The following is a 20,036-nucleotide window of genomic DNA, read 5'->3' as shown; positions in this document are numbered from 1 at the left end:
GTAATACCTTGGTGGATTATTTATATGTTTATCCATTAATCAGTGAGTATTCATTTTAATCCCTCTGCCCTGTGCACCTTTATTACTGTTAATATTGCTGATGTTGAGTCACTGTAAAATCTCAAAGCACTTTTGGGATTATTGGTAAAGATAACATCTCGCTTTTTTTTTTTTTTTTTAAGACAGAGTCTTGTTCTGTCAGCCAGGTTGGAGCGTAGTGGCACAATCTCGACTCTCTGCAACCTCTGTCTCCTGGGTTCAAGGGATTCTCCTGCCTCAGCCTCCTGAGTAGCTGGGATTGCAGGCACCCATCACCACACCTGGCTAATTTTTGTATTTTTAGTAGTGACGGGTTTTCACCTTGTTGGCCAGGCTGGTCTCAAACTCCTGACCTCATGATCTGCCCACCTTGGTCTCCCAAAGTGCTGAGATTACAGGCGTGAGCCACCACGCCTGGCCTGTTTTTTGTTTGTTTTTGTTTGTTTTAAGACAGTATCTCATTCTGTTGCCCAGGCTAGAGTACAGTGGTACTACCTTAGCTCACTGCAGCTTCAACCTTCTGGTTGCAATCCTCCCATCCTCTCAAGCAGTTCTTTCATCTCAGCCTCCTCAGCAGCTAAGACTACAGGTGCACACCACCATGCCTAGCTAGTTTTTGAATTTTTTTGTAGAGACAAGGTCTCTGTATGTTGCCCAGGCTGGTCTCAAACTCCTGAGCTCAAGTGATCCTCTGTCCTTGGCCTCCCAAAGTGCTGGGATTACAGGTGTGAGCCACTGCCTCTGTCTTGATAACGTCTTATCAACATAATGTTTAGTGTATTTGATGACATCCTACTTTGTTGTTTTTTTTTTTTTTTTGGTTTTTTTTGGGGGGTTTTTTTTTTTCCGAGATGGAGGTTCACTCGTGTTGCCCTTGCTGTAGTGCAATAGTACAATCTCGGCTCACTGCAACCTCCGCCTCCTGGGTTCAAACGATTCTCCTGCCTCAGCCTCCCGAGTAGCTGGGATTACAGGCATGCACCGCCACGACTGGCTAATTTTTGTGTTTATCGTAGAGATGGGGTTTTCCCATGTTGGTCAGGCTGGTCTCGAACTCCTGACATCAGGTGATCCACCTGCCTCAGCCTCTTAAAGTGCTGGGATTACAGGTGTGAGCCACTGTGCCCAGCCAGTGACATCTTACTTTCTACAGTCTTATCTGATAATTCTGAATAAATCTGAACATTCATGTAACCATCATCCCCAACTACCTTTTTATTTTTGGATAAAAGAAAGTTTCTTAGAACTACTGTTATCAGTAGAACTAACTTCCTTCCTGCGTTTTTGTCTGTGAAGGTGAAGATAAAGACTCATTGTGAAGGGGAGAAGGAAAGGTCTATCTCAAATATCTCTTCAGTGAATTTTCTTTCTTTTTTTTTTCAGATAAGGTCTCCCATTTTGTCGCTCAGGCTGGAGCACAGTGGTGCAGTCATAGCTAACTGCTGCCTCGTCCTCCTGCCTCTCAGTCTCCCGAGTAGCTGGGACTACAGAGATGTGCCACAATACCCAGCTAATTTTTTATTTTTTGTAAAGGTAGGCTTTTGCTGGCCAGGCACAGTGGCTCACACCTCTAATCCCAGCAGTTCGGGAGGCCGAGACGGGCGGATCACGAGGTCAGGAGATCGAGACCATCCTGGCTAACACAGTGAAACCCCGTCTCTACTAAAAATGCAAAAAAATTAGCTGGGCGTGGTGGTGGGTGCCTGTAGTCCCAGCTACTTGGGAGGCTGAGGCAGGAGAATGGCATGAACCCGGGAGGCGGAGCTTGCAGTGAGCCGAGATCAAGCCACTGCACTCCAGCCTGGATGACAGAGCGAGATTCTGTCTCAAAAAAGAAAAAAAAAAAAAAAAGATAGGCTTCTGCCATGTTGCCCAGGCTGGTCTAGAGCTCCTGAGCTCAAGCAGTCCTCCCGCCTTGGCCTCCCAGAATGCTGGGTTTACAGGTATAAGCCATCACATTTGGCCTTCAGTGCATTTTCTACCCGTAAAGTTATATTGCAGCCATGAAGATTTTTCTTCATCAGTACCTCTCATCTGTGAGAGGCAGTTGAAGTAGGTATATTATTATAATTACTCCTTGTGGGGAGATGAATGACGCTGGCCTTTCCCTATTCTCTCAAGTCCCCATTTCTGTGTCATCTGCCTATCAGCATTCAGATCCTTATATGTTACTAAACTAATCTCTTTTTTTTTTTTTTTTTGAGACGGAGTCTCACTCTGTCACCCAGGCTAGAATAGAGTGGCGCAATCTCTGCTCACTGCAAGCTCTGCCTCCCGGATTCACTCCATTCTCCTGCTTTAGCCTCCCGAGTAGCTGGGATTACATGAGCTTGCCACCACGCCCAGCTAATTTTTTGTGTTTCTGGTAGAGACGGGGTTTCACCATGTTAGCCAGGATTGTCTCGATCTCCTGACCTTGTGATCCGCCCGGCTTGACCTCCCAAAGTGCTGGGATTACAGGTGTAAGCCACCGCGCCCGGTCTTCTTTTTTATTTATTTATTTATTTATTTATTTAATTTTTGCACTCTGTCGCCCAGGATGGAGTACAATTGCGCAGTCTCGGCTCACTGTAACCTCCGCCTCCCAGGTTCAAGCGATTCTCATGCCTCAGTGTTCGAAGTAGTTGGGATTACAGGTGCATGCCACCATGCCCAGCTAATTTTTTATTTTTAGTAGAGATGGGGTTTCACTATGTTGGCCAGGCTGGTCTTGAACTCCTGGCCTCAGGTGATCCACCTGCCTCGGCCTCCCAAAGTGCTGGGATTACAGGCGTGAGCCACTGCGCCTGGCCTTAAACTGCTCTCTAAAGGTCAATTGAGAAGTATCATTTTAGGATGGGCAACATAGGGAGACTCTTTCTCTACAAACTTTTTGTTTTTATTTTTTTTATTTTATTTATTTATTATTTTTTTTTTTTTTTAATTTTTTTGGAGACAAAATTTCACTGTATTGCCCAGGCTAGTCTCAAACTCCTGGACTCAAACAGTCCTCCCACTTCAGCTTCCCCAAGTGCTAGGATTACAGGCATGAGCTACCATTCCTGGCCAAAAAAAAAAAAAAAATAGCCTAGCATGGTGGTGCACATGTAGTCCCAGCTACTTGGGAGGCTTCGGTGGGAGGATTGCTTGAGCCAGAGAGGTTGAAGCTACAGTGAGCCATGATCACTGCACTGCACTCCAGCCTGGACGACATTGCGATACCCTGTCTCAAAGAAAAGAGAATTATCGCCAGGCACATCTGTAATCCCAGCATTTTGGGAGGTTGTGGCGGTTGGATCACCTGAGGTCAGGAGTTCGAGACCAGCCTGGCCAACTTGATGAAACCTAGTGTCTACTAAAAATACAAAAAATAGCCAGGCATGGTGGTGGGAGCCCATAATCCCAGCTACTTGGGAGACTGAGGCAGGAGAATCGCCTGAACCTGGGAGGCGGAGATTGTAGCGAGCTGAGATCACACCATTGCACTCCAGCCTGGACAACAGGAGTGAAACTCCATCTCAAAAAACAAACAAACAAAAATTATCGTTAAAAGATAAAGGACATAAAGTGTTGGGAAACTCCAGAGATCTCCTCTTTAAATTCTCTATAAGTCTGTTTTCAAGCTTTTGATTGTTTTGTTATTTACCTCCCCAGTAAGCTGAGCCCTAGGAGCCATGATGGCACTTCTTCGCATTTCAAAGACTGAGAATTAGCCTAACTTTTGTTGGTGTAGTTATTAAGGCATCTAATTACCTTAACTTTTTAATATTCCTATTCCTTATTTTCCCTCTTGGCCCCAATCTCCTGACAATCCCTGCTTATATTTTAGGTATATGAGAAAGATGGCAAAATGAGTCCTTTTCTGATTTTTTTTTTTCCCCTTTTTTGAGACAGCGTCTTGCTCTGTTGCACAGGCTAGAGTACAGTGGTGCGATCACAGTGCACTGCAGCCTTCACCCCCGGAGCTAAAATTTCCTCCTGAAATGGGAAAAGTTCCCTTGTCCCCCTCACAGGGCGTGCGATGGGAGTGTGGCTCACTTCTTCACTGCCTCCCTGCTCAAACCTCTAGGGTAGCATAGAGACGAGCAGGCTGTGGGGCTCCAACCCTGGCAGTGTCTAGGGGTGAATGCTTACAGCTGAAGCCCCAGTGGGTGTGTGTTACAGGGTGCTCTTTTAGTTTAGCTGTCCTTAGGTGTTTTGTGTTAGCTCAGTTAGACCCCTGCCTTATCCCAAGAACAGAGGGCTTTCTCTATCCCAAGGTTCTTGTCTTGGTGTACTGGAAGAATCAGATCACATGTGGGCTTGGAGAATGAGTGTAAAGTTTTATTGAGTGGAAGTAACGCTCAGTAGATTGGGGAGCCAAAAGGGAGATGGTTTTCCCCTGGAGTTCGGCTACTTAGTGGCCCAGGCTCTTCTCCCACTGCCCCAGCCAAACTCTGCTTCGTTCCACGGCCTGCCAGCATCTGTCGTGTGCTCTTCCACCGTCGTGTGCTTTCCTGCTGGCATGCTCCTCTCAACGCCCTCTCGAGGTCCAGCCGCTGTGTCTTCTTCTGCCAATGTGTTCCTCTAAAAGTCCAACCGCTGTGTGTCTGTCTGCTAGGGTCTGGGGAGTTTTTATAGGCACAGGGAGGCGCCGCGGCAGACCAGGGTGGTCTTGGGAAATCCAGCATTTGGGCGGGAAAACAAAAATGCCAATCTTCACCTAGGTCCGTGGACACAGGCCCCAGATGGAGCCTTAGCCAGGGACCATGCCCTCCTCTACCCAGCACTTCCCTTACCCCTTCTGTATCATTTAAAGGGACTATGTTCTTCTCTACCCAACACATCCCTATCACTCCTACCTCCGCCTCCCAAGTAGCTAGGACTGTAGATGTGTGCCAACACACCCAGCTAGTTTTTTTTTTTTTTTTTGGTTTTGGTTTTAATTTTTTGTAAAAATTTTTTGTTTTAATTTTGTCTCACAGTGTTGCCCTGGCTGGTCTCAAACTCCTGGACTCAAGCACTCCGCCCACCTTGGCGTCCCAAAGTGCTGGGACTACAGGCTTGAGCCATTGCACCCAGCCCCCTTTTTCTGATTGTTATCTTCTCCTGGAAAGTGATAAATGAAGCTATGTTTGTTTCAGTGAATAATAGAATATGAAATCCTGTAAAGCCACATAAGTTATTAGATGAATATCACAGAGCTTATTATGCACTATGGCTTAATGTTAGATTATAGATGTGACCAAATGGTAATTAACAGAGCTGGAGCTGTAATTAAATACTATTATGCTGCTCTGTGATCTCTCCTTAGATTTCTGTTGCAAAGTAAACGGAAAATGAAGAGTTCAAACCCATAGGTGGATTTTGTCACTTCTCTCCATCCCCAAACATCTCTTTTAATTAACTAAGTAATTAAATAAAGTCATCTTCATACAACAGAGATGCCAAACTCTGCCTAGTAACTAATCAGTAAGGGTAGTTTGATGCATACTTGTTAATGAGTTCCTCATGTATATGAGTCTGTTCTGTTATTCTTAGTGATCAGTTCGGCTAAAGTTTCTTCTCCTCAGTTATTCTATAGCGGGTATAATTTGGCAAACTGCTTGAATGCAACAGTGATGTTTCCAATCTACATTTTAGGTGTTGTTTTCTGGATTTCTCGGTGCAAAACTGGGGACTTCATTTTATCTAGAATGTATTAGCATATCTTTCTCCTAGCCTGCCAGGAGCACTGAATAACCTAGCAGGAAATGAAACTACTTCCAGAAAAGAGCTGTCCTCAGTGGCTAAGAGAAAGGGTGTATAGGTGTCTCCATGGGGTAAACTTCCTTCGGTGCCTAGGGTTGCTGCCTGAGCTGTGGAACAGGTTGGCAATAGGACATGTGCAAGCAAGGCAATCAGAAAGTTCACAGGAGTGACCTGGAAGGTTTAGGCCAATGTCTATGTCCAGTAGAACCTTGCAGGAATTTCTCTTGCGAGTAGAAGAAAGTATAGAAAAGGGAACAAACCCTAAGCAAACGAAGTACACATATAGGCTGTGAAACTGCTTCTGTCACGGTTCTTCCCCAAGAGAAAGAATAGATAAACAGAGGTGAGGCCAAGAATAAAGATAATCTGTATACTCTGTCTCTAACTTTCCCTCTCTAGTGACTCTCAAGAGTTTCTTCCAGCACTGCAGAGGAGTGAGTAGGGAGGCTCCAGTTTACTTTTTCTGTGTTGTTTTTACCTTCACTTCTGTGCATGGAAATTTTAAAGGATCTTTCCAGGATCTACCACACCCCAAGAAGGTTGGCAAATTAAATTATAAATGTCCATTTTCAAGAGAGCAAATATGCCTTTTGGCATTTATCATAAATGTCAATGATTCATTATACAGGCTTCCACTTCCATTTCATTTCATGAAAAAGGTGGAGTTAGGGAAGTACAAGGGGTGTGTGTGTGAGACAAGCAGGATAAGGATGTCTTGGCAGCTCTTCAGGGACCAGAATTAATCAGAATCAGTGTGTGAACATTCTGTGGACTCACAGTGATGATCTGCAAATAGTGATGACTTACTAAGCCAAGAAGTCAGAGCCAACTGTGGAGAATGGATCTGGTACCCAGACCTCAGCTTGTAGGCTAGTTGTCAAGGCCAGGAAGATGTTTGTCTCTGTGTGTGTTGTGAGAGGGAAATGGATTATAGATAGAATGATAGTCATGTAGTAAATTATTCCAGAATCAGAGTTTTGTTGCAGAACTATTTAGAAGCTTGGATTATGGATTCATGTATGATTTTCTCTGAATGTCTCTACTGAAGGACTACATTTAACCTAGACTAAGAAGTCCTCACAAAGGGAAGAGTCCCAAGGATTGGGAAAGTTCCAATCTTAGACTCTCATTTTCTAGGTCTGCTAATTAATATCATACTTAATCTTCGGAGGAAATAAGCTGGTGTGTGCATTAAGTGTCTTTGCATATGCAAGATATTATGCTTATTCAGGATTGGGGCATCAATCACTGGAGCATAATAGACTTTGTCAGCCTCATAAATTCTGGAATTTAAAGAGTTAAAGGATCACTGCCCACTTCATTCTTTTTTTTTTTTTTTTTTTTTTTTTTTTTTTTTTTTTTTTGAGATAGGGTTTCACTCTGTCACCCAGACTGGAGTACAGTGGTACAATCATAGGTCATTGTAGCCTCAGCCTCCTGGGCTTAAGTGGTCCTCCCACCTCAGCCTCCGGAGTAGCTGAGAATACAGGCATGTGCCACCACACACAGATACTTTTTTTATTTTTATTTTTTATAGAGGTGGGGTCTTGCTATGTTACCCAGGCTAGTCTTGAACTCGTGGCTACACATGATCTTCCTCCCTAGGCCTCCCAAAACATTGGGACTACAGGCATGAACCACTGCACCTGACCCATCACAACTTTTATATTGTCTCTAGATGTGTTGGAACCTAACTAATTACATTGTTTTTTTTTTCTTTTCTTTTCCTTTCTTTCCTTTTCTTTTTTTTTATTTTATTTTTTTTTTTTTATTTTTTTTTTTTTATTTTGAGTACGGAGTCTTGCTCTGTCACCAGGCTGGAGTGCAGTGGCATGATCTCGGTTCACTGCAACCTCCGCCTCCCGGGTTCAAGCGATTCTCCTGCCTCAGCCTCCCACGTAGCTGGGACTACAGGCACCTGCCACCACACCCGGATAATTTTTTATTTTTAGTAGAGATGGGGTTTCAGCTTGTTAGGCAGGATGGTCTCGACCTCCTGACCTCGTGATCCGTCTGCCTCGGCCTCCCAAAGTGCTGGGATTGCAGGCGTGAGCCACCGCACCCGGCCCAACTAATTACATTCTTGTGAGAGATTCTGGTTTCTGGTTTTGGAGGCAGATTGCTTATTTATTTATTTCCTGTTTTTTTGGGGGGGGAAGGAGTCTTGCTCTGTCACCCAGGCTGGAATGCAATGGTGCGATCTCGGCTCACTGCAACCTCCGCCTCCCAGGTTCAAGCGATTCTCCTGCCTCGGGCTCCTGAATAGCTCAGATTACAGACGCCCGCCACTACGCCTGGCTAATTTTTGTATTTTTAGTAGAGACATGGTTTCACCATGTTAGTCAGGCTGGTCTCGAACTCTTGACCTCAGGTGATCTGCCCACCTTGGCCTCCCAAAGTGCTAGGATTATAAGTGTGAGCCACCGCGCCCGGCCGTGTTTGACTATTTCTATCTTTGTGTACATAATCAACTACATCTTCAGATTGCTATTGATTGGCTTCTGGGTGGCAACAGCACCTACTGTTTTTTTGTTTTGTTTTTTTAAGACGGAATCTCGCTCATCGCCCAGGCTGGAGTGCAGTGGAGCAATTTCGGCTCACTGCAAGCTCCGCCTCCCGGGTTCACGCCATTGTCCTGCCTCAGCCTCCCAAGTAGCTGGAACTACAGGCGCCCACCACCACGCCCAGCTAATTTTTTGTATTTTTAGTAGAGACAGGGTTTCACGGTGTTAGCCAGGATGGTCTCAATCTCCTGACCTCGTGATCCGCCCATCTCAGCCTCCCAAAGTGCTGGGATTACAGGCGTGAGCTGGTGCACCCAGCGCACCTCCTGTTTCTTATAGATAAATTTGATGTTAGAATTATATTCCAAGATGCCATTCTCATTAAACAACCACTGTTACAGTCTCTAAGGGTTAGAAATTCCCACCAGGTTAATCCCAGCCCTGCTATAACTTTTAAGTAGATTCCTTCTAGCCAAAGATGTATTAAAGCACCTACAATCATTAGGAATCATGGCATGCCTAGGATTTAGCTATTTCTTCCTCTCTTTATCCCCACCCAAATTCATGGATTTTATGCCAGACTAATGTACTGTTTGCTGAATGATAGATTGGTAGGAAGCATAGTGTGGTGGTAGCAGAACCTAGCTCAGATGCTGGGCCTTGTCTTTCTCATCAGTCTGTGTGCTCTGTTACTATTGAAATCTGGCCCTGATTCTCTTTCATTACAGACTTTTAAATGAGATGAGAAAAAATAGAACTTTTTAAAAAACAATTTTAGCCAAGTGTAGTTTATGAGGAAGATCATATTAATAAGAATCATTAATAAGATCATTATATGCTCATTAATAAGAGTTTCTTTTAGCACAGGATGCTCTCATCTAAACCACTAGATTTGTAGTGGTATCATAAGCCAGAACTTGAAAGGAAGAACCAAAGTTTTACTTATAGCCGTCTGCACTCTGACAGGAATAGATATAGGACTAGATTAAATACAGAAAAGGTATTTCCTCTAAATGTTCTCCCTGCAACTCAGCTACTACTTTTTCTTCCCCCCCCACAGATGGAGTCCCCTGTTTCCACACCAGCAGTGCTGCCAATACACCTTTTGGTGCCAGTGGTCAATAATGACATCTCATCTCCTTGTGAGCAGATCATGGTTCGTACCCGATCAGTTGGGGTCAACACATGTGATGTGGCTCTAGCCACAGAGCCTGAGTGCTTGGGCCCCTGTGAACCTGGAACTAGCGTCAACCTTGAAGGCATCGTGTGGCAGGAAACAGAAGATGGTAAGTGTGATATGTGACTTTCCCATCCCTTCTCAACCTGCTTCTGCAGGGGAGCCACCAGGGGCTTATTGTTGTAAATATTGCCAAGTGGTTATTAGAGTCTCAAGTGTCCACAGTCTGTGGGATATACCCACACAGAGGATTTTAGCAGACTTAGGAAAATTTCCCAGCTTCTAGAGATTGCCAATACCAGTTTTTTAGATTAATTATCTTCCCTTCATAGCTATTGAACAGTGTTGATCCTGGTACTTAAGCAGTCATGTGATAGGTGTTGGGGAGGTAATTCAAACTGTATCTGTATTCTCCATATCCTTTCTATTATTTTATATGGGAGAGTTAAATTATAAATTAAATTTGAGGTCAGGCCTGAAGAGAAAAAGTAACAAAAGGGCAGCTGAGGGAGTCAAGGGGATGAAGAATAGTCACTCTTAAATTGACTTAATGTTGGCTCATTGCATATGCAGCTCTTGCCTTTTTTAACACCTATAGATAGGTACAGCCAGCTCACTCTTCCCACTGATTGCCTCATTGCCCAGCCACCCACACCACTTCATGTATCTGTCACTTGGTACAGATTTTATAGGCTGAGGCAACGGGGAGATGTTTAGATGGTCTTATTTTCAGGCATCCACTAAGCAGTTGACTCACTGTAGGTTGCTGCTGCCCAAGGCATCCAGACTTCTTGCATGTTCCATTTGCCCCTGAGAATGGAATGTCTTCTGTTTTGGAAATTCATGAACCTGAAAAAATGGAAGGAAGTGTAAAGGGACTTAATGGGGTATTTCAGATCTTTTGGTAACATCTGGTGGCACTTTGATTTTTGCGTATTCTTTTTATAAAGAATCCAAGTCCTTGTCAGAGTATATGTGGTTAGAGAGCCTGGGCCTCAGAGTCCCATCATGTTTCTGCATCAGTAACCAGACTTTCAAACTATCCTCACTCTGAGGAGTTTAGAGACCCAGAGGAGCACAGCTAATCATCTCTGATTATCACAGAGCTATTTTGTCAGTCTGCCCCTGGAAATTCAGGCATTTCATTCTAACAAAAGTCTGTTCCCCTGAATATTTTGTTGTCATTCAGTATTTATTTAAAGTTTACCATGCAATAGGTGCTGATGTTACAGGTTAAGAACTCTGTGTTCTTGTCTGTCTCATCATTAGGGATATAATACATCTTCAGCTTTCAGAATAACATTGCTAATGGGTTTTATTGTGTGCCTGAGTGGTAGATGCTGATGCAGAGAAGGTAGAGAGATAGTTTAACTCTAGAGGTTAACTCTGGATATGTGTATAAAATATACAATCTGAAAATCACAAAGTGGCTATCTGATTTTTAAAATGTCGTCTGCTTATGGACAAATGTCTGAATAGTCAGAGTCTGTTGAAATGACAGACATATCCAGACCATATCTCTGTGCCACCAAGCAACCTTCAAGGCCTCTTGCTTCAGTATATTGAAGATAGAATAAATCAATTTCCTTCCTATTTGTTCTGCTTGTCTTTATGATGGTGACTCTTTTCCAAGAACAAGATGCTTTTTTTTATGTGAACCTAACAAAAACTTTGAGAGAGTGAGGCTAGTGCTTTCACTCTCATAAGGACAATGAATACCTTTTTATCTGAGGATCCCTTCCTGCCAGGGCAAAATTAACACATAATTTTTTTTTTTTTTTTTTTTTTTTTTTGTAAATCATTTGCTCTGAAAGGCTCTCAGGTTTGTCAGGTTGTCACAGGCAGCCTATTATTACCAAGTTCCCCTGTTACGTACTTTTTTTTTTTTTTTTTGAGACAGAGTCTCACTCTGTCACCCAGGCTGTAGTGCAGTGGCGCGATCTTGGCTCACTGCAACCTCTGCCTCCCGGGTTCAAGCGATTCTGCTCTCTCAGCTTCTTGAGTAGCTGGGACTACAGGCGTGCACCACCATGCCTAGCCCATTTTTGTAATTTTGGTAGAGACGGGGTTTCACCATGCTGGCCAGGCTGGTCTTGATCTCCTGACCTTGTAATCCACCTGCCTCAGCCTCCCAAAGTGCTGGGATTACAGGTGTGAGCTACCACGCCCAGTCCAGTATGTACTCTTAAGGTACTCTGTACTTTATTTCATAGCACACATCACAGTTTGCAACTTTATCATTTTATTATTTTTCTCTTAATGTGAATCTCTTCTACTGTGTTCGAAGTTCTGAGATCAGGCAGTCTGTTTTGCTCACCATTGTATTCAAGGTACTTAACATAGGTGGCAACTGACACCTATGGTAGTAGACTGTCGAAAATACTTGTTTAAGGCCAGGTGCAGTTTATCACCTGATGTCAGGAGTTCAAGACCAGCCTGGCCCACATGGCGAAACCCCATCTCTACTAAAAATACAAAAAAATAGCTGGCTGTGGTGGCATGCCCCTGTAATCCCAGCTACTTGGGAGGCTGAGGCAGGAGAATCGCTTGAACCCTGGAGGTGGAGGTTGCAGTGAGCCGAGATCGCACCATTGCACTCCGGCCTGGGCGACAGAGAAAAAAAAAAAAGAAAGAAAAATATATTTGTTTGAATGAAGGAATGCTTGCATCTATGTTATTGTCGTTTCTGGATCTATCTTAATATATATCTAGAGGATATTAAAATATTGCTTGAACTTAGGAATGGTGTCAAAATACTTCCCAAAAATCTAAATCTTCTCTGAAACTCAGAATAAATACTGCTTTCACCAGGTTTGAGATCCGTCTCGTTGTCTAAATCTGTAAGATTTTTAATCCTACTTTTAATACCAGGTTTTCTCCCACTTACTGTATTTCAAGGCTTAGCTCTCTTCTTTATTTTTTCTTTCATCCCAAGGGAAAGAGAACTGTCTGCAATAATATACTCATCTTTTCTTTGCTTTCTGGTCACCCCAGAGGGCCTTCACCTGAACTGTCAGTTGACGAAGGTCTGAATTGGGATCACAGTTGGTTCACATTCCTTTTCATCTTCAGGTAACAGAGATTTCCTGCAAAGATCATTCTCTGAAGATCTGTAAGATCCAGTATACCGAGTCAGTTCTCAAGTTAATCCTAAGAACTATATACAGATACTTTTTAAAAAATTCTTCCAGACTTCTAGGTTTTTTGTCTGCCTCTCAACATTTTGTACTTCTGTCTGTCTCTTTGTCCAGCAAACTACACTGTCTTCAAACAGAAAAGTCCTTACAGCTCAGAGAGAAGCTGTGAATGCTTGGCCTCTGAGGGGAATGGAGGACACTGAGGTCCCTATAGAACTGAGCCACCTTGCTGAGAACAGGTGTAGGAGTCATGGCCTCAATTATTCCTAGTTTCTTTGCCTACTTGTCCTACAGTGTTACTTCTTTCTTTCCTCTTCTCTCCCTGTCACTCACTTTAAACCTTGGATGCATTTTCAAATTCCTGCAGATTCCATGAATCTTTTTAGGCTGTTCATAATTCAGTAAGCACTGCGAAGATCCTACTTGACTAGATTAAACCATGGAACTGTTAAGAAGACCCAAGTGTAACGTAGAATTTTTTTGTTTGTTTGTTTTTGAGACATTCTCAGCACTACATAAGGGCTGGTTCCACTGGATTTTGCTTTATCTCACCTCACTTCAAATCAAAATACTGAATACCTCCGAGGCAAGTGGATCACTTGAGATCAGGAGTTTGAGACCAGCCTGGCCAACATGGCAAAACCCCGTCTCTACTAAAAATGCAAAAATTAGCCTGTAATCCCAGCTACTTGGGAGGCTGAGGGAGGGGAGTCTCTTGGACCCAGGAGGTGGAGGTTGCACTGAGCCGAGATTGTGCCACTGCACTCCAGCCTGGGCAACAGAGTGAGACTTCATCTCACAAAAAAAGAAAAAAAAAAAACTACCAAGTCTATTCTGGGTTCGCAAGGCTTAACTCTAATCTAGGATCCTGAAAAAATGTATAAGAAGCCTTAAAGCAGACTATGTACTTTTAGGGACACAAAATTGCTTACTGGCTTGTGCGGTATTTTAAAGAAAGGCAAGGCTGACTTTAGGTTAGAGTTCTAGGAGATGCTATAGGTTCTCCTTTTTGGATAGTAGCACTAACCCAAAGGCCAATACCAGTGATGTAGTTTACTTTGGCAAATGTGCTTTATGGAAGAATTTATGGTATAGTGGAAGGAGCACTAGAGTAAAAATCTGAAGACTTCTATATCTCTGCCACTATCATTATGACCTTGGAAAAATCCCTTAATTTTCTGGGCCTTAGTTACCTCTTAAGTTGAACTAGGTGACCAATTAGGACCTGTCAGTTCTTTTTTCTTTTTCTTTTCTTTTTTTTTTTTTTGAAACAGGGTCAAGCTGTGTCACCCAGACTGGAATGTAGCAACAACATTATGTCTCACTGCAGCCTCAAACTCTTGAGCTGAAGTGATCCTCCTACCTTGGCCTCCTGAGTAGCTAAAACTACAGGCATGTGCCTCCGTACTCAGCTAATTTTTTATAGAGACAGAGTCTTGCTACATTGTTCAGACTGGTCTCAAACTCCTGGCCTCAAGTGACCATCCTGCCTCAGCCTCCCAAAGTCCTGGGATTACAGGCATGAACCACCATGCCCAACGTGTCAGCTCTTAAGTTATAAAAATCTATGCAGGGCAGGTGTGGTGGCTCATGCCTGTAATCCCAGCACTTTGGTAGGCTGATGCAGATGGATCACTTGAGCTCAGGAGTTTGAGACCAGCCTGGGTAACATAGCAAGACCCTATCTCTACAAAAAAACATTTTTTTTAATCTATGCCTTAAACCATGGAATCAGGGCCAGGCACAGTGGCTTGTGCCTGTAGTCCCAGCTACTCAGGAGGCCAAGGCAGGAGGATCACTTAGTCCAGGAGTTCGAGGCAACAGTGAACTATAATTGTGCCACTGCATTCCAGGCTGGGTGACAGAGTGAGACCCCATCTCAAAAAAGAAAAGAAACATGGAATCAGCATGGATCCAACACTGGTTGACTATGGCAACTTGAAAACGAACAAGTGGACTGGCATGGTGGCTCACACCTGTAATCCCAACACTGGGAAGCTGAAGCAGGTAGATCACTTGAGGCCAGGAGTTTGAGACCAGCCTGGCCAACATGGTGAAACCCTGTCTCTACCACAAAAATTAGCCAGGTGTGGTGACACATGCCTGTAATCCCATCTACTCCAGAGGCTGAGGCAGGAGAATCCCATGAACCCAGGAGGCGGAGGTTGCAGTGAGCTAGGATGTCAGAGAATATGTGGCTCTCTGTCAGACAGGAGGAGCAGAGACTTTTTTTGAGACAGAGTTACTCTCTTCTTGCCCAGGCTGGAGTACAATGGCATGATCTGGGCTCACTGCAACCTCCACCTTCTGGGTTCAAGTGATTCTCCTGCCTCAGCCTCCCGAGTAGCTGGGATTACAGGCATACGCCACCACGCCCGGCTAATTTTTTATTTTTAGTAGTGATGGGGTTTTTCCATGTTGGTCAGGCTGGTCTCGAACTCCTGATCTCAGGTGATCCGCCCGCCTCAGCCTTCCAAAGTGCTGGGATTATAGGTGTAAGCCACCATGCCCAGCCCCTGCTTGCTATTGTAATAACATCCTGTCATCAGATTTCTTCTACCACCATTTGACTGAAACATTTCTCATACCAGTTTTCCAGAGGTCTTCTCTCAGTCCTTCCTAGACTTCTATTAGCTCTCTTATTTCTTTATTCTTGAAACTCTCCTCTCTTGCCTTGGTCATAAATCTCATTTATCTTTATAACTGGTTATTCTCTCTATTTTGTGCCAGTCTCTCATCCTCCTTGTATTCATTTAATCAGAAATTCCTGTTGAGATTCAGGATGCTGAAATATTGGTCAATTCAGTCCTATCAGCCTCTAGATAGGGTCTGTAGCAGCTGGTGCCCTGCTGTCTTTCCCACAGGCAAACAGACTTATCCACAATATATTTTTTCATTTATTGTGTGTGCCATACTGGGGAAAGTTGAGGAAACATTGAGTTAGGAATGGCATTTAGCTGCTTGGAGAAGAAATGAAACTATAATAATGATTTAATATAAGAGAATTTGGAGGTAGGTAGGCAAGTAGTCTAGGGCTGGTATGATGATGTCACAATGGAATCACTGTTTCAGGCTCCTTAAAGTTACTTCTTTATTGCAAAATTGCTTCTGTAGCTCCAGCCATCACATTTACTTTCCAGTCTTGAAAGAAAAGGAAGGTAGAAGAGAAAAAGCACCTGCCTCCCATCTTAGTCTGTTACCTTTGGAGAGGTTTCCCAGAAGCCACACCATAAGACTTCTGCTTACATCTTGTTGGCTACCCTGTGTGCAAGGAAGGCAAAGAAATGTAGCCTTTTAGCTGGATACATTACTTCCCCACACAAAATAGGGACTCTTACTAAGGGAAAGGGGAAGAAATTAGCAGAATCTGCCACTCTTCTGCTCTGCATAGCCTTCATATATCATAACTTCCAAAAGCTATTACTTTAGCAGCTTTCTATTGTAAGTCCTCTCCTATATATCCATGTCTTTAGCTGTCTACCTTGTATGAACAATACCCAGAACTTTATCTCTATACTTGACCTTTTGCCTAATAGTTTCACTGATGAACATCACCAGAAACTGATTTATTAAATTCAAATGTCTAAAAAGGAGTATTCACCATTTTTTACCAAAAATTTCTTTCTCTTCTCTATTTCTCTTCATTACACCTACATTACCATCCTCCTAATTTTCTTTTTTTTCTTTTTCTTTTTCGTTTTTTTTGTTTGAGACAAAGTCTCGCTCTGTTGCCTAGAGTGCAATGGCGCGATCTCAGCTCACCGCAACCTCCACCTACGGGGTTCAAGCAATTCGTCTGCCTCAGCCTCCCAAGTTGCTCGGATTACAGGTGCCCACCACCACGCCCAGCTAATTTTTGTATTTTGAGTAGAGATGGGTTTTCACCATATTGGCCAGGCTGGTCTCGAACTCCTGACCTCAGGTGATCCACCCGCCTCAGCCTCCCAAAATGCTGGGATTACAGGCATGAGCCACCGCGCCCAGCACCATCCTCCTAATTTTCTAGGCTCAAACCTCCCTAGTCATCTCTTGACTCTTCACTCTTCATCTCTGTATAATTGTTTAGTGGTTTCTCTAGGAATTACAATATATAGATTTAACTTTTCACAGTGTAATTAAAATTAATATCTCAAGTGGAATGTAGAAATCTTACTACCATATAAGTAAGTTCCGTTACTCTCCATTCTTGTTGCTTTTTTTTTTTTTTGAGATGGAGTTTCACTGTGTCACCCAGGCTGGAGTGCAATGGTGTGACCTTGACTCACTGAAACCTCCAAGAAGAGATGGAGTTTCACCATGTTAGCCAGGCTTATCTCAGACTCCTAGCCTCAAATAATCTGCCTGCCTCAGCCTCCAAAGTGCTAGGATTACAGGCAAGAGCCACTGCACCAGGCCTTACTCTCCATTCTTTTGTTTTCTTTTTTTTTTTTTTTTTTTAGCTTTGTAAATTATTTTATTTCTTCCATGATGATTTAGAGGCACTGTCTTCAAATCAATACAAATATTTCATAAATAATATTTGGCTGTTTTCTAACCAGTTGAGTAATTTGTTGCACAATAAGCTACCTCACATCTTTCAGCAAGAAATACAGTAAATTTGAAAATAAAAACATTACATAATGAATTAGGACACAATTTTTTTTTTTTTTTTTTTTGAGAGGGAGTCTTGCTCTGTCGCCCGGGCTGGAGTGCAGTGGCCGGATCTCAGCTCACTGCAAGCTCCGCCTCCCAGGCTTACGCCATTCTCCTGCCTCAGCCTCCCAAGTAGCTGGGACTACAGGCGCCCGCCACCTCGCCCGGCTATTTTTTTTTGTATTTTTTTTTAGTAGAGACGGGGTTTCACCGTGTTAGCCAGGATGGTCTCGATCTCCTGACCTCGTGATCCGCCCATCTCGGCCTCCCAAAGTGCTGGGATTACAGGCTTAAGCCACTGCGCCCGGCCTGCTTTAAATATTTTTTTAGGGGAGAGGACACAACACTTCTACTCAATGAAGGGAAACATTTTTACAGTCCTGAGGTCATTTTTTTTTTAACACCCATTATTCTGTGAATTTGTAGGGAAGAGGTTCCAACAGCTCAGGCTCCTTCCTATTGGTTCTCACAAAGTGTGCTTCTCTGGGTACAGGCTGCTGCTTCAGGTGAACCCAGGTGCCTTTCTCTTTGGCTTTCTTTTTCTGATCATTTTCCTTCACGTTTCAGGAAGCTATCTCGGCTCTTAGAGTACTTAATGTGCTCAGTACACACGTTAATTCTCTTGGCAAGAATCTTGCCCTTAACTTGTTTGTTTACAACAATGCCAACAGCATGCTGGGGGACACTGTAGATCTTCAGTTTTGCCATGGTAACACTTGTGGGGCATTCCTTTTTGAACAGTACCCATTCCCTTGATGTCTACAATATCACCTTTCTTATAGATTCGCATATGTATGGCCAAAGAAACAACTTCATGTTTTCTTTTCTTTTCTTTTTTTTTTTTTTTTTTTTTTTTTTCTTTAGACAGAGTTTTGCTCTTGTTGCCCAGGCTGGAGTGCAATGGCGCGATCTCAGCTCACCGCAACCTCTGCCTCCCAGGTTCAAGCGATTTTCCTACCTCAGCCTCCCGAGTATCTGGGATTACAGGCATATGCCACCATGCCCGGCTAATTTTGTAATTTTTTAAGTAGAGACGGGGTTTCTCCATGTTGGTCAGGCTGGTCTCCAATTCCCGACCTCAGGTGATACCCCACTTCAGCCTCTCAAAGTGCTGGGATTACAGGCATGAGCCACTGCACCCGGCCACAACTCCATATTTTCTAAAAGGCCTAGAGAACATATATTGGGTGCCTCTCTTCTTAACCTTTGTGTTTGTTGAATTACTGGAAGATGGCGGTTCCGATCGAAAAGCTCTCCATTCTTTATGTAGTAGTTGTCTTACAGTAGCACATTGCCTGCTTTTGTATGGCCTATGAGCTAAGAATAGTGTGTGTGTGTGTGTATATATATATATTTTTTTGAGACAGTCTTGCTCTTTCAAGACGGGAGTGCAGTGGCACAATCATGGCTCACTGCGGCCTCAGCCTACCAGGCTCAAGTAATCCTCCCACCTCAGCCTCCCAAGTAAGTAGGACCACCAGAGCATGCCACTATGCCCGGGTAGTTAAAATTTTTTTTGGTAGAGACAGTGTCTTACTACGTTGCACAGGCTGATCTTGAATTCCTGGGCTCAAGCAATCCTCCCGCCTCACCTCCCAAAGTACTGGTATTACACGCATGAGCAACCACACCCAGCCTATATTTTTTAATGGTTGAAAAAAACGCAAAACCCAACAATATTTGTGAGGCATGAAAATTACATGGAATTCAAATTTCAATGTCTATAAATAAAGGGTTTTTTTGTTTGTTTGTTGTTTTTATTTTATTTTATTTTTTTTTTTTTGAGACAGAGTCTTACTCTGTCACCCAGGCTGGAGTGCCGTGGTACAATCTTGGCTCACTGCAACCTGTGCCTCCTGGGTTCAAATGATTCTCCTGCCTCAGCCTCCCGAGTAGCTGGAATCACACGCCTGGCTGATTTTTTTTTTTTTTTTTTTTGTATTTTTAGTAGAGATGCGGTTTCGCCGTGTTGGCCAGGCTAATCTGGAACTCTTGACCTCAGGTCCACCTGCCTTGGCCTCCCAAAGTACTGGAATTACAGCCATGAGCCACCATGCCTGGCTGTTGTTGTTTTATTTTGTTTTTTTTTTTTTTGAGATAGAATCTTGCTTTGTTTCCCAGGCTGGAGTGCAGTGGTGTGATCATGGTTCACTGCAGGCTCAAGTGATCCTCTCACCTCAGCCTCCCAGGTAGCTGGGACTACAGGCACACACCACCATGCCCAACTAATTTTTTTTGTTTTAAATTTTTTTTGTAGAGATGGGGTCTCACTTTGTTTTTCAGGCTGGTTTCAAACTCCTAGGCTCTAGCAATCGTCCTGCCTCAGCCTCACAAAGTTCTGGGATTACAAGTGTGAGCCACCATACCTGGTCCATAAATAAAGTATTGGTTTTTGTTTTTGTTTTGTTTTGTTTTTCTGTAACCTTCTATTAGAAGTGACGTGTTTTGGCCGGGCGCGGTGGCTCAAGCCTGTAATCCCAGCACTTTGGGAGGCCGAGATGGGCGGATCACGAGGTCAGGAGATCGAGACCATCCTGGCTAACACGGTGAAACCCCATCTCTACTAAAAAATACAAAAAACTAGCCGGGCGAGGTGGCGGGTGCCTGTAGTCCCAGCTACTCGGGAGGCTGAGGCAGGAGAATGGCGTAAACCCGGGAGGCGGAGCTGGCAGTGAGCTGAGATCCGGCCACTGCACTCCAGCCTGGGCGACAGAGCGAGACTCCGTCTCAAAAAAAAAAAAAAAAAAAAAGTTTACCAATCTCATGCCTCATATAGCCACCGCGCCTGGCCAAGAGTCTGAATGTTTAATTTTATGAAATTTAAATTTAAATAGCCAT

General features: G+C 43.6%; 1 protein-coding gene across 3 annotated transcripts in view; it reads left to right on the top strand.

The window, feature by feature from the left end:
• ZNF609 (zinc finger protein 609) overlaps positions 1-20,036 on the top strand; it is a 238,610-nt gene that overhangs the window by 161,729 nt on the left and 56,845 nt on the right. For all 3 annotated transcript variants that reach the window (XM_030929873.1, XM_030929874.1, XM_030929875.1), the window contains one exon: positions 9,313-9,538. In XM_030929873.1, coding sequence (XP_030785733.1) covers positions 9,313-9,538 — 226 coding nt within the window. The remainder of the gene's footprint in view (positions 1-9,312; positions 9,539-20,036) is intronic.

The sequence above is a fragment of the Rhinopithecus roxellana genome, chromosome 5 (assembly GCF_007565055.1).
Source record: "Rhinopithecus roxellana isolate Shanxi Qingling chromosome 5, ASM756505v1, whole genome shotgun sequence".
Classification (NCBI taxonomy): Eukaryota; Metazoa; Chordata; class Mammalia; order Primates; family Cercopithecidae; genus Rhinopithecus; species Rhinopithecus roxellana.
Note: the sequence above shows the minus strand (reverse complement) of the source record. Positions and strands in the feature narration are given on the sequence as shown.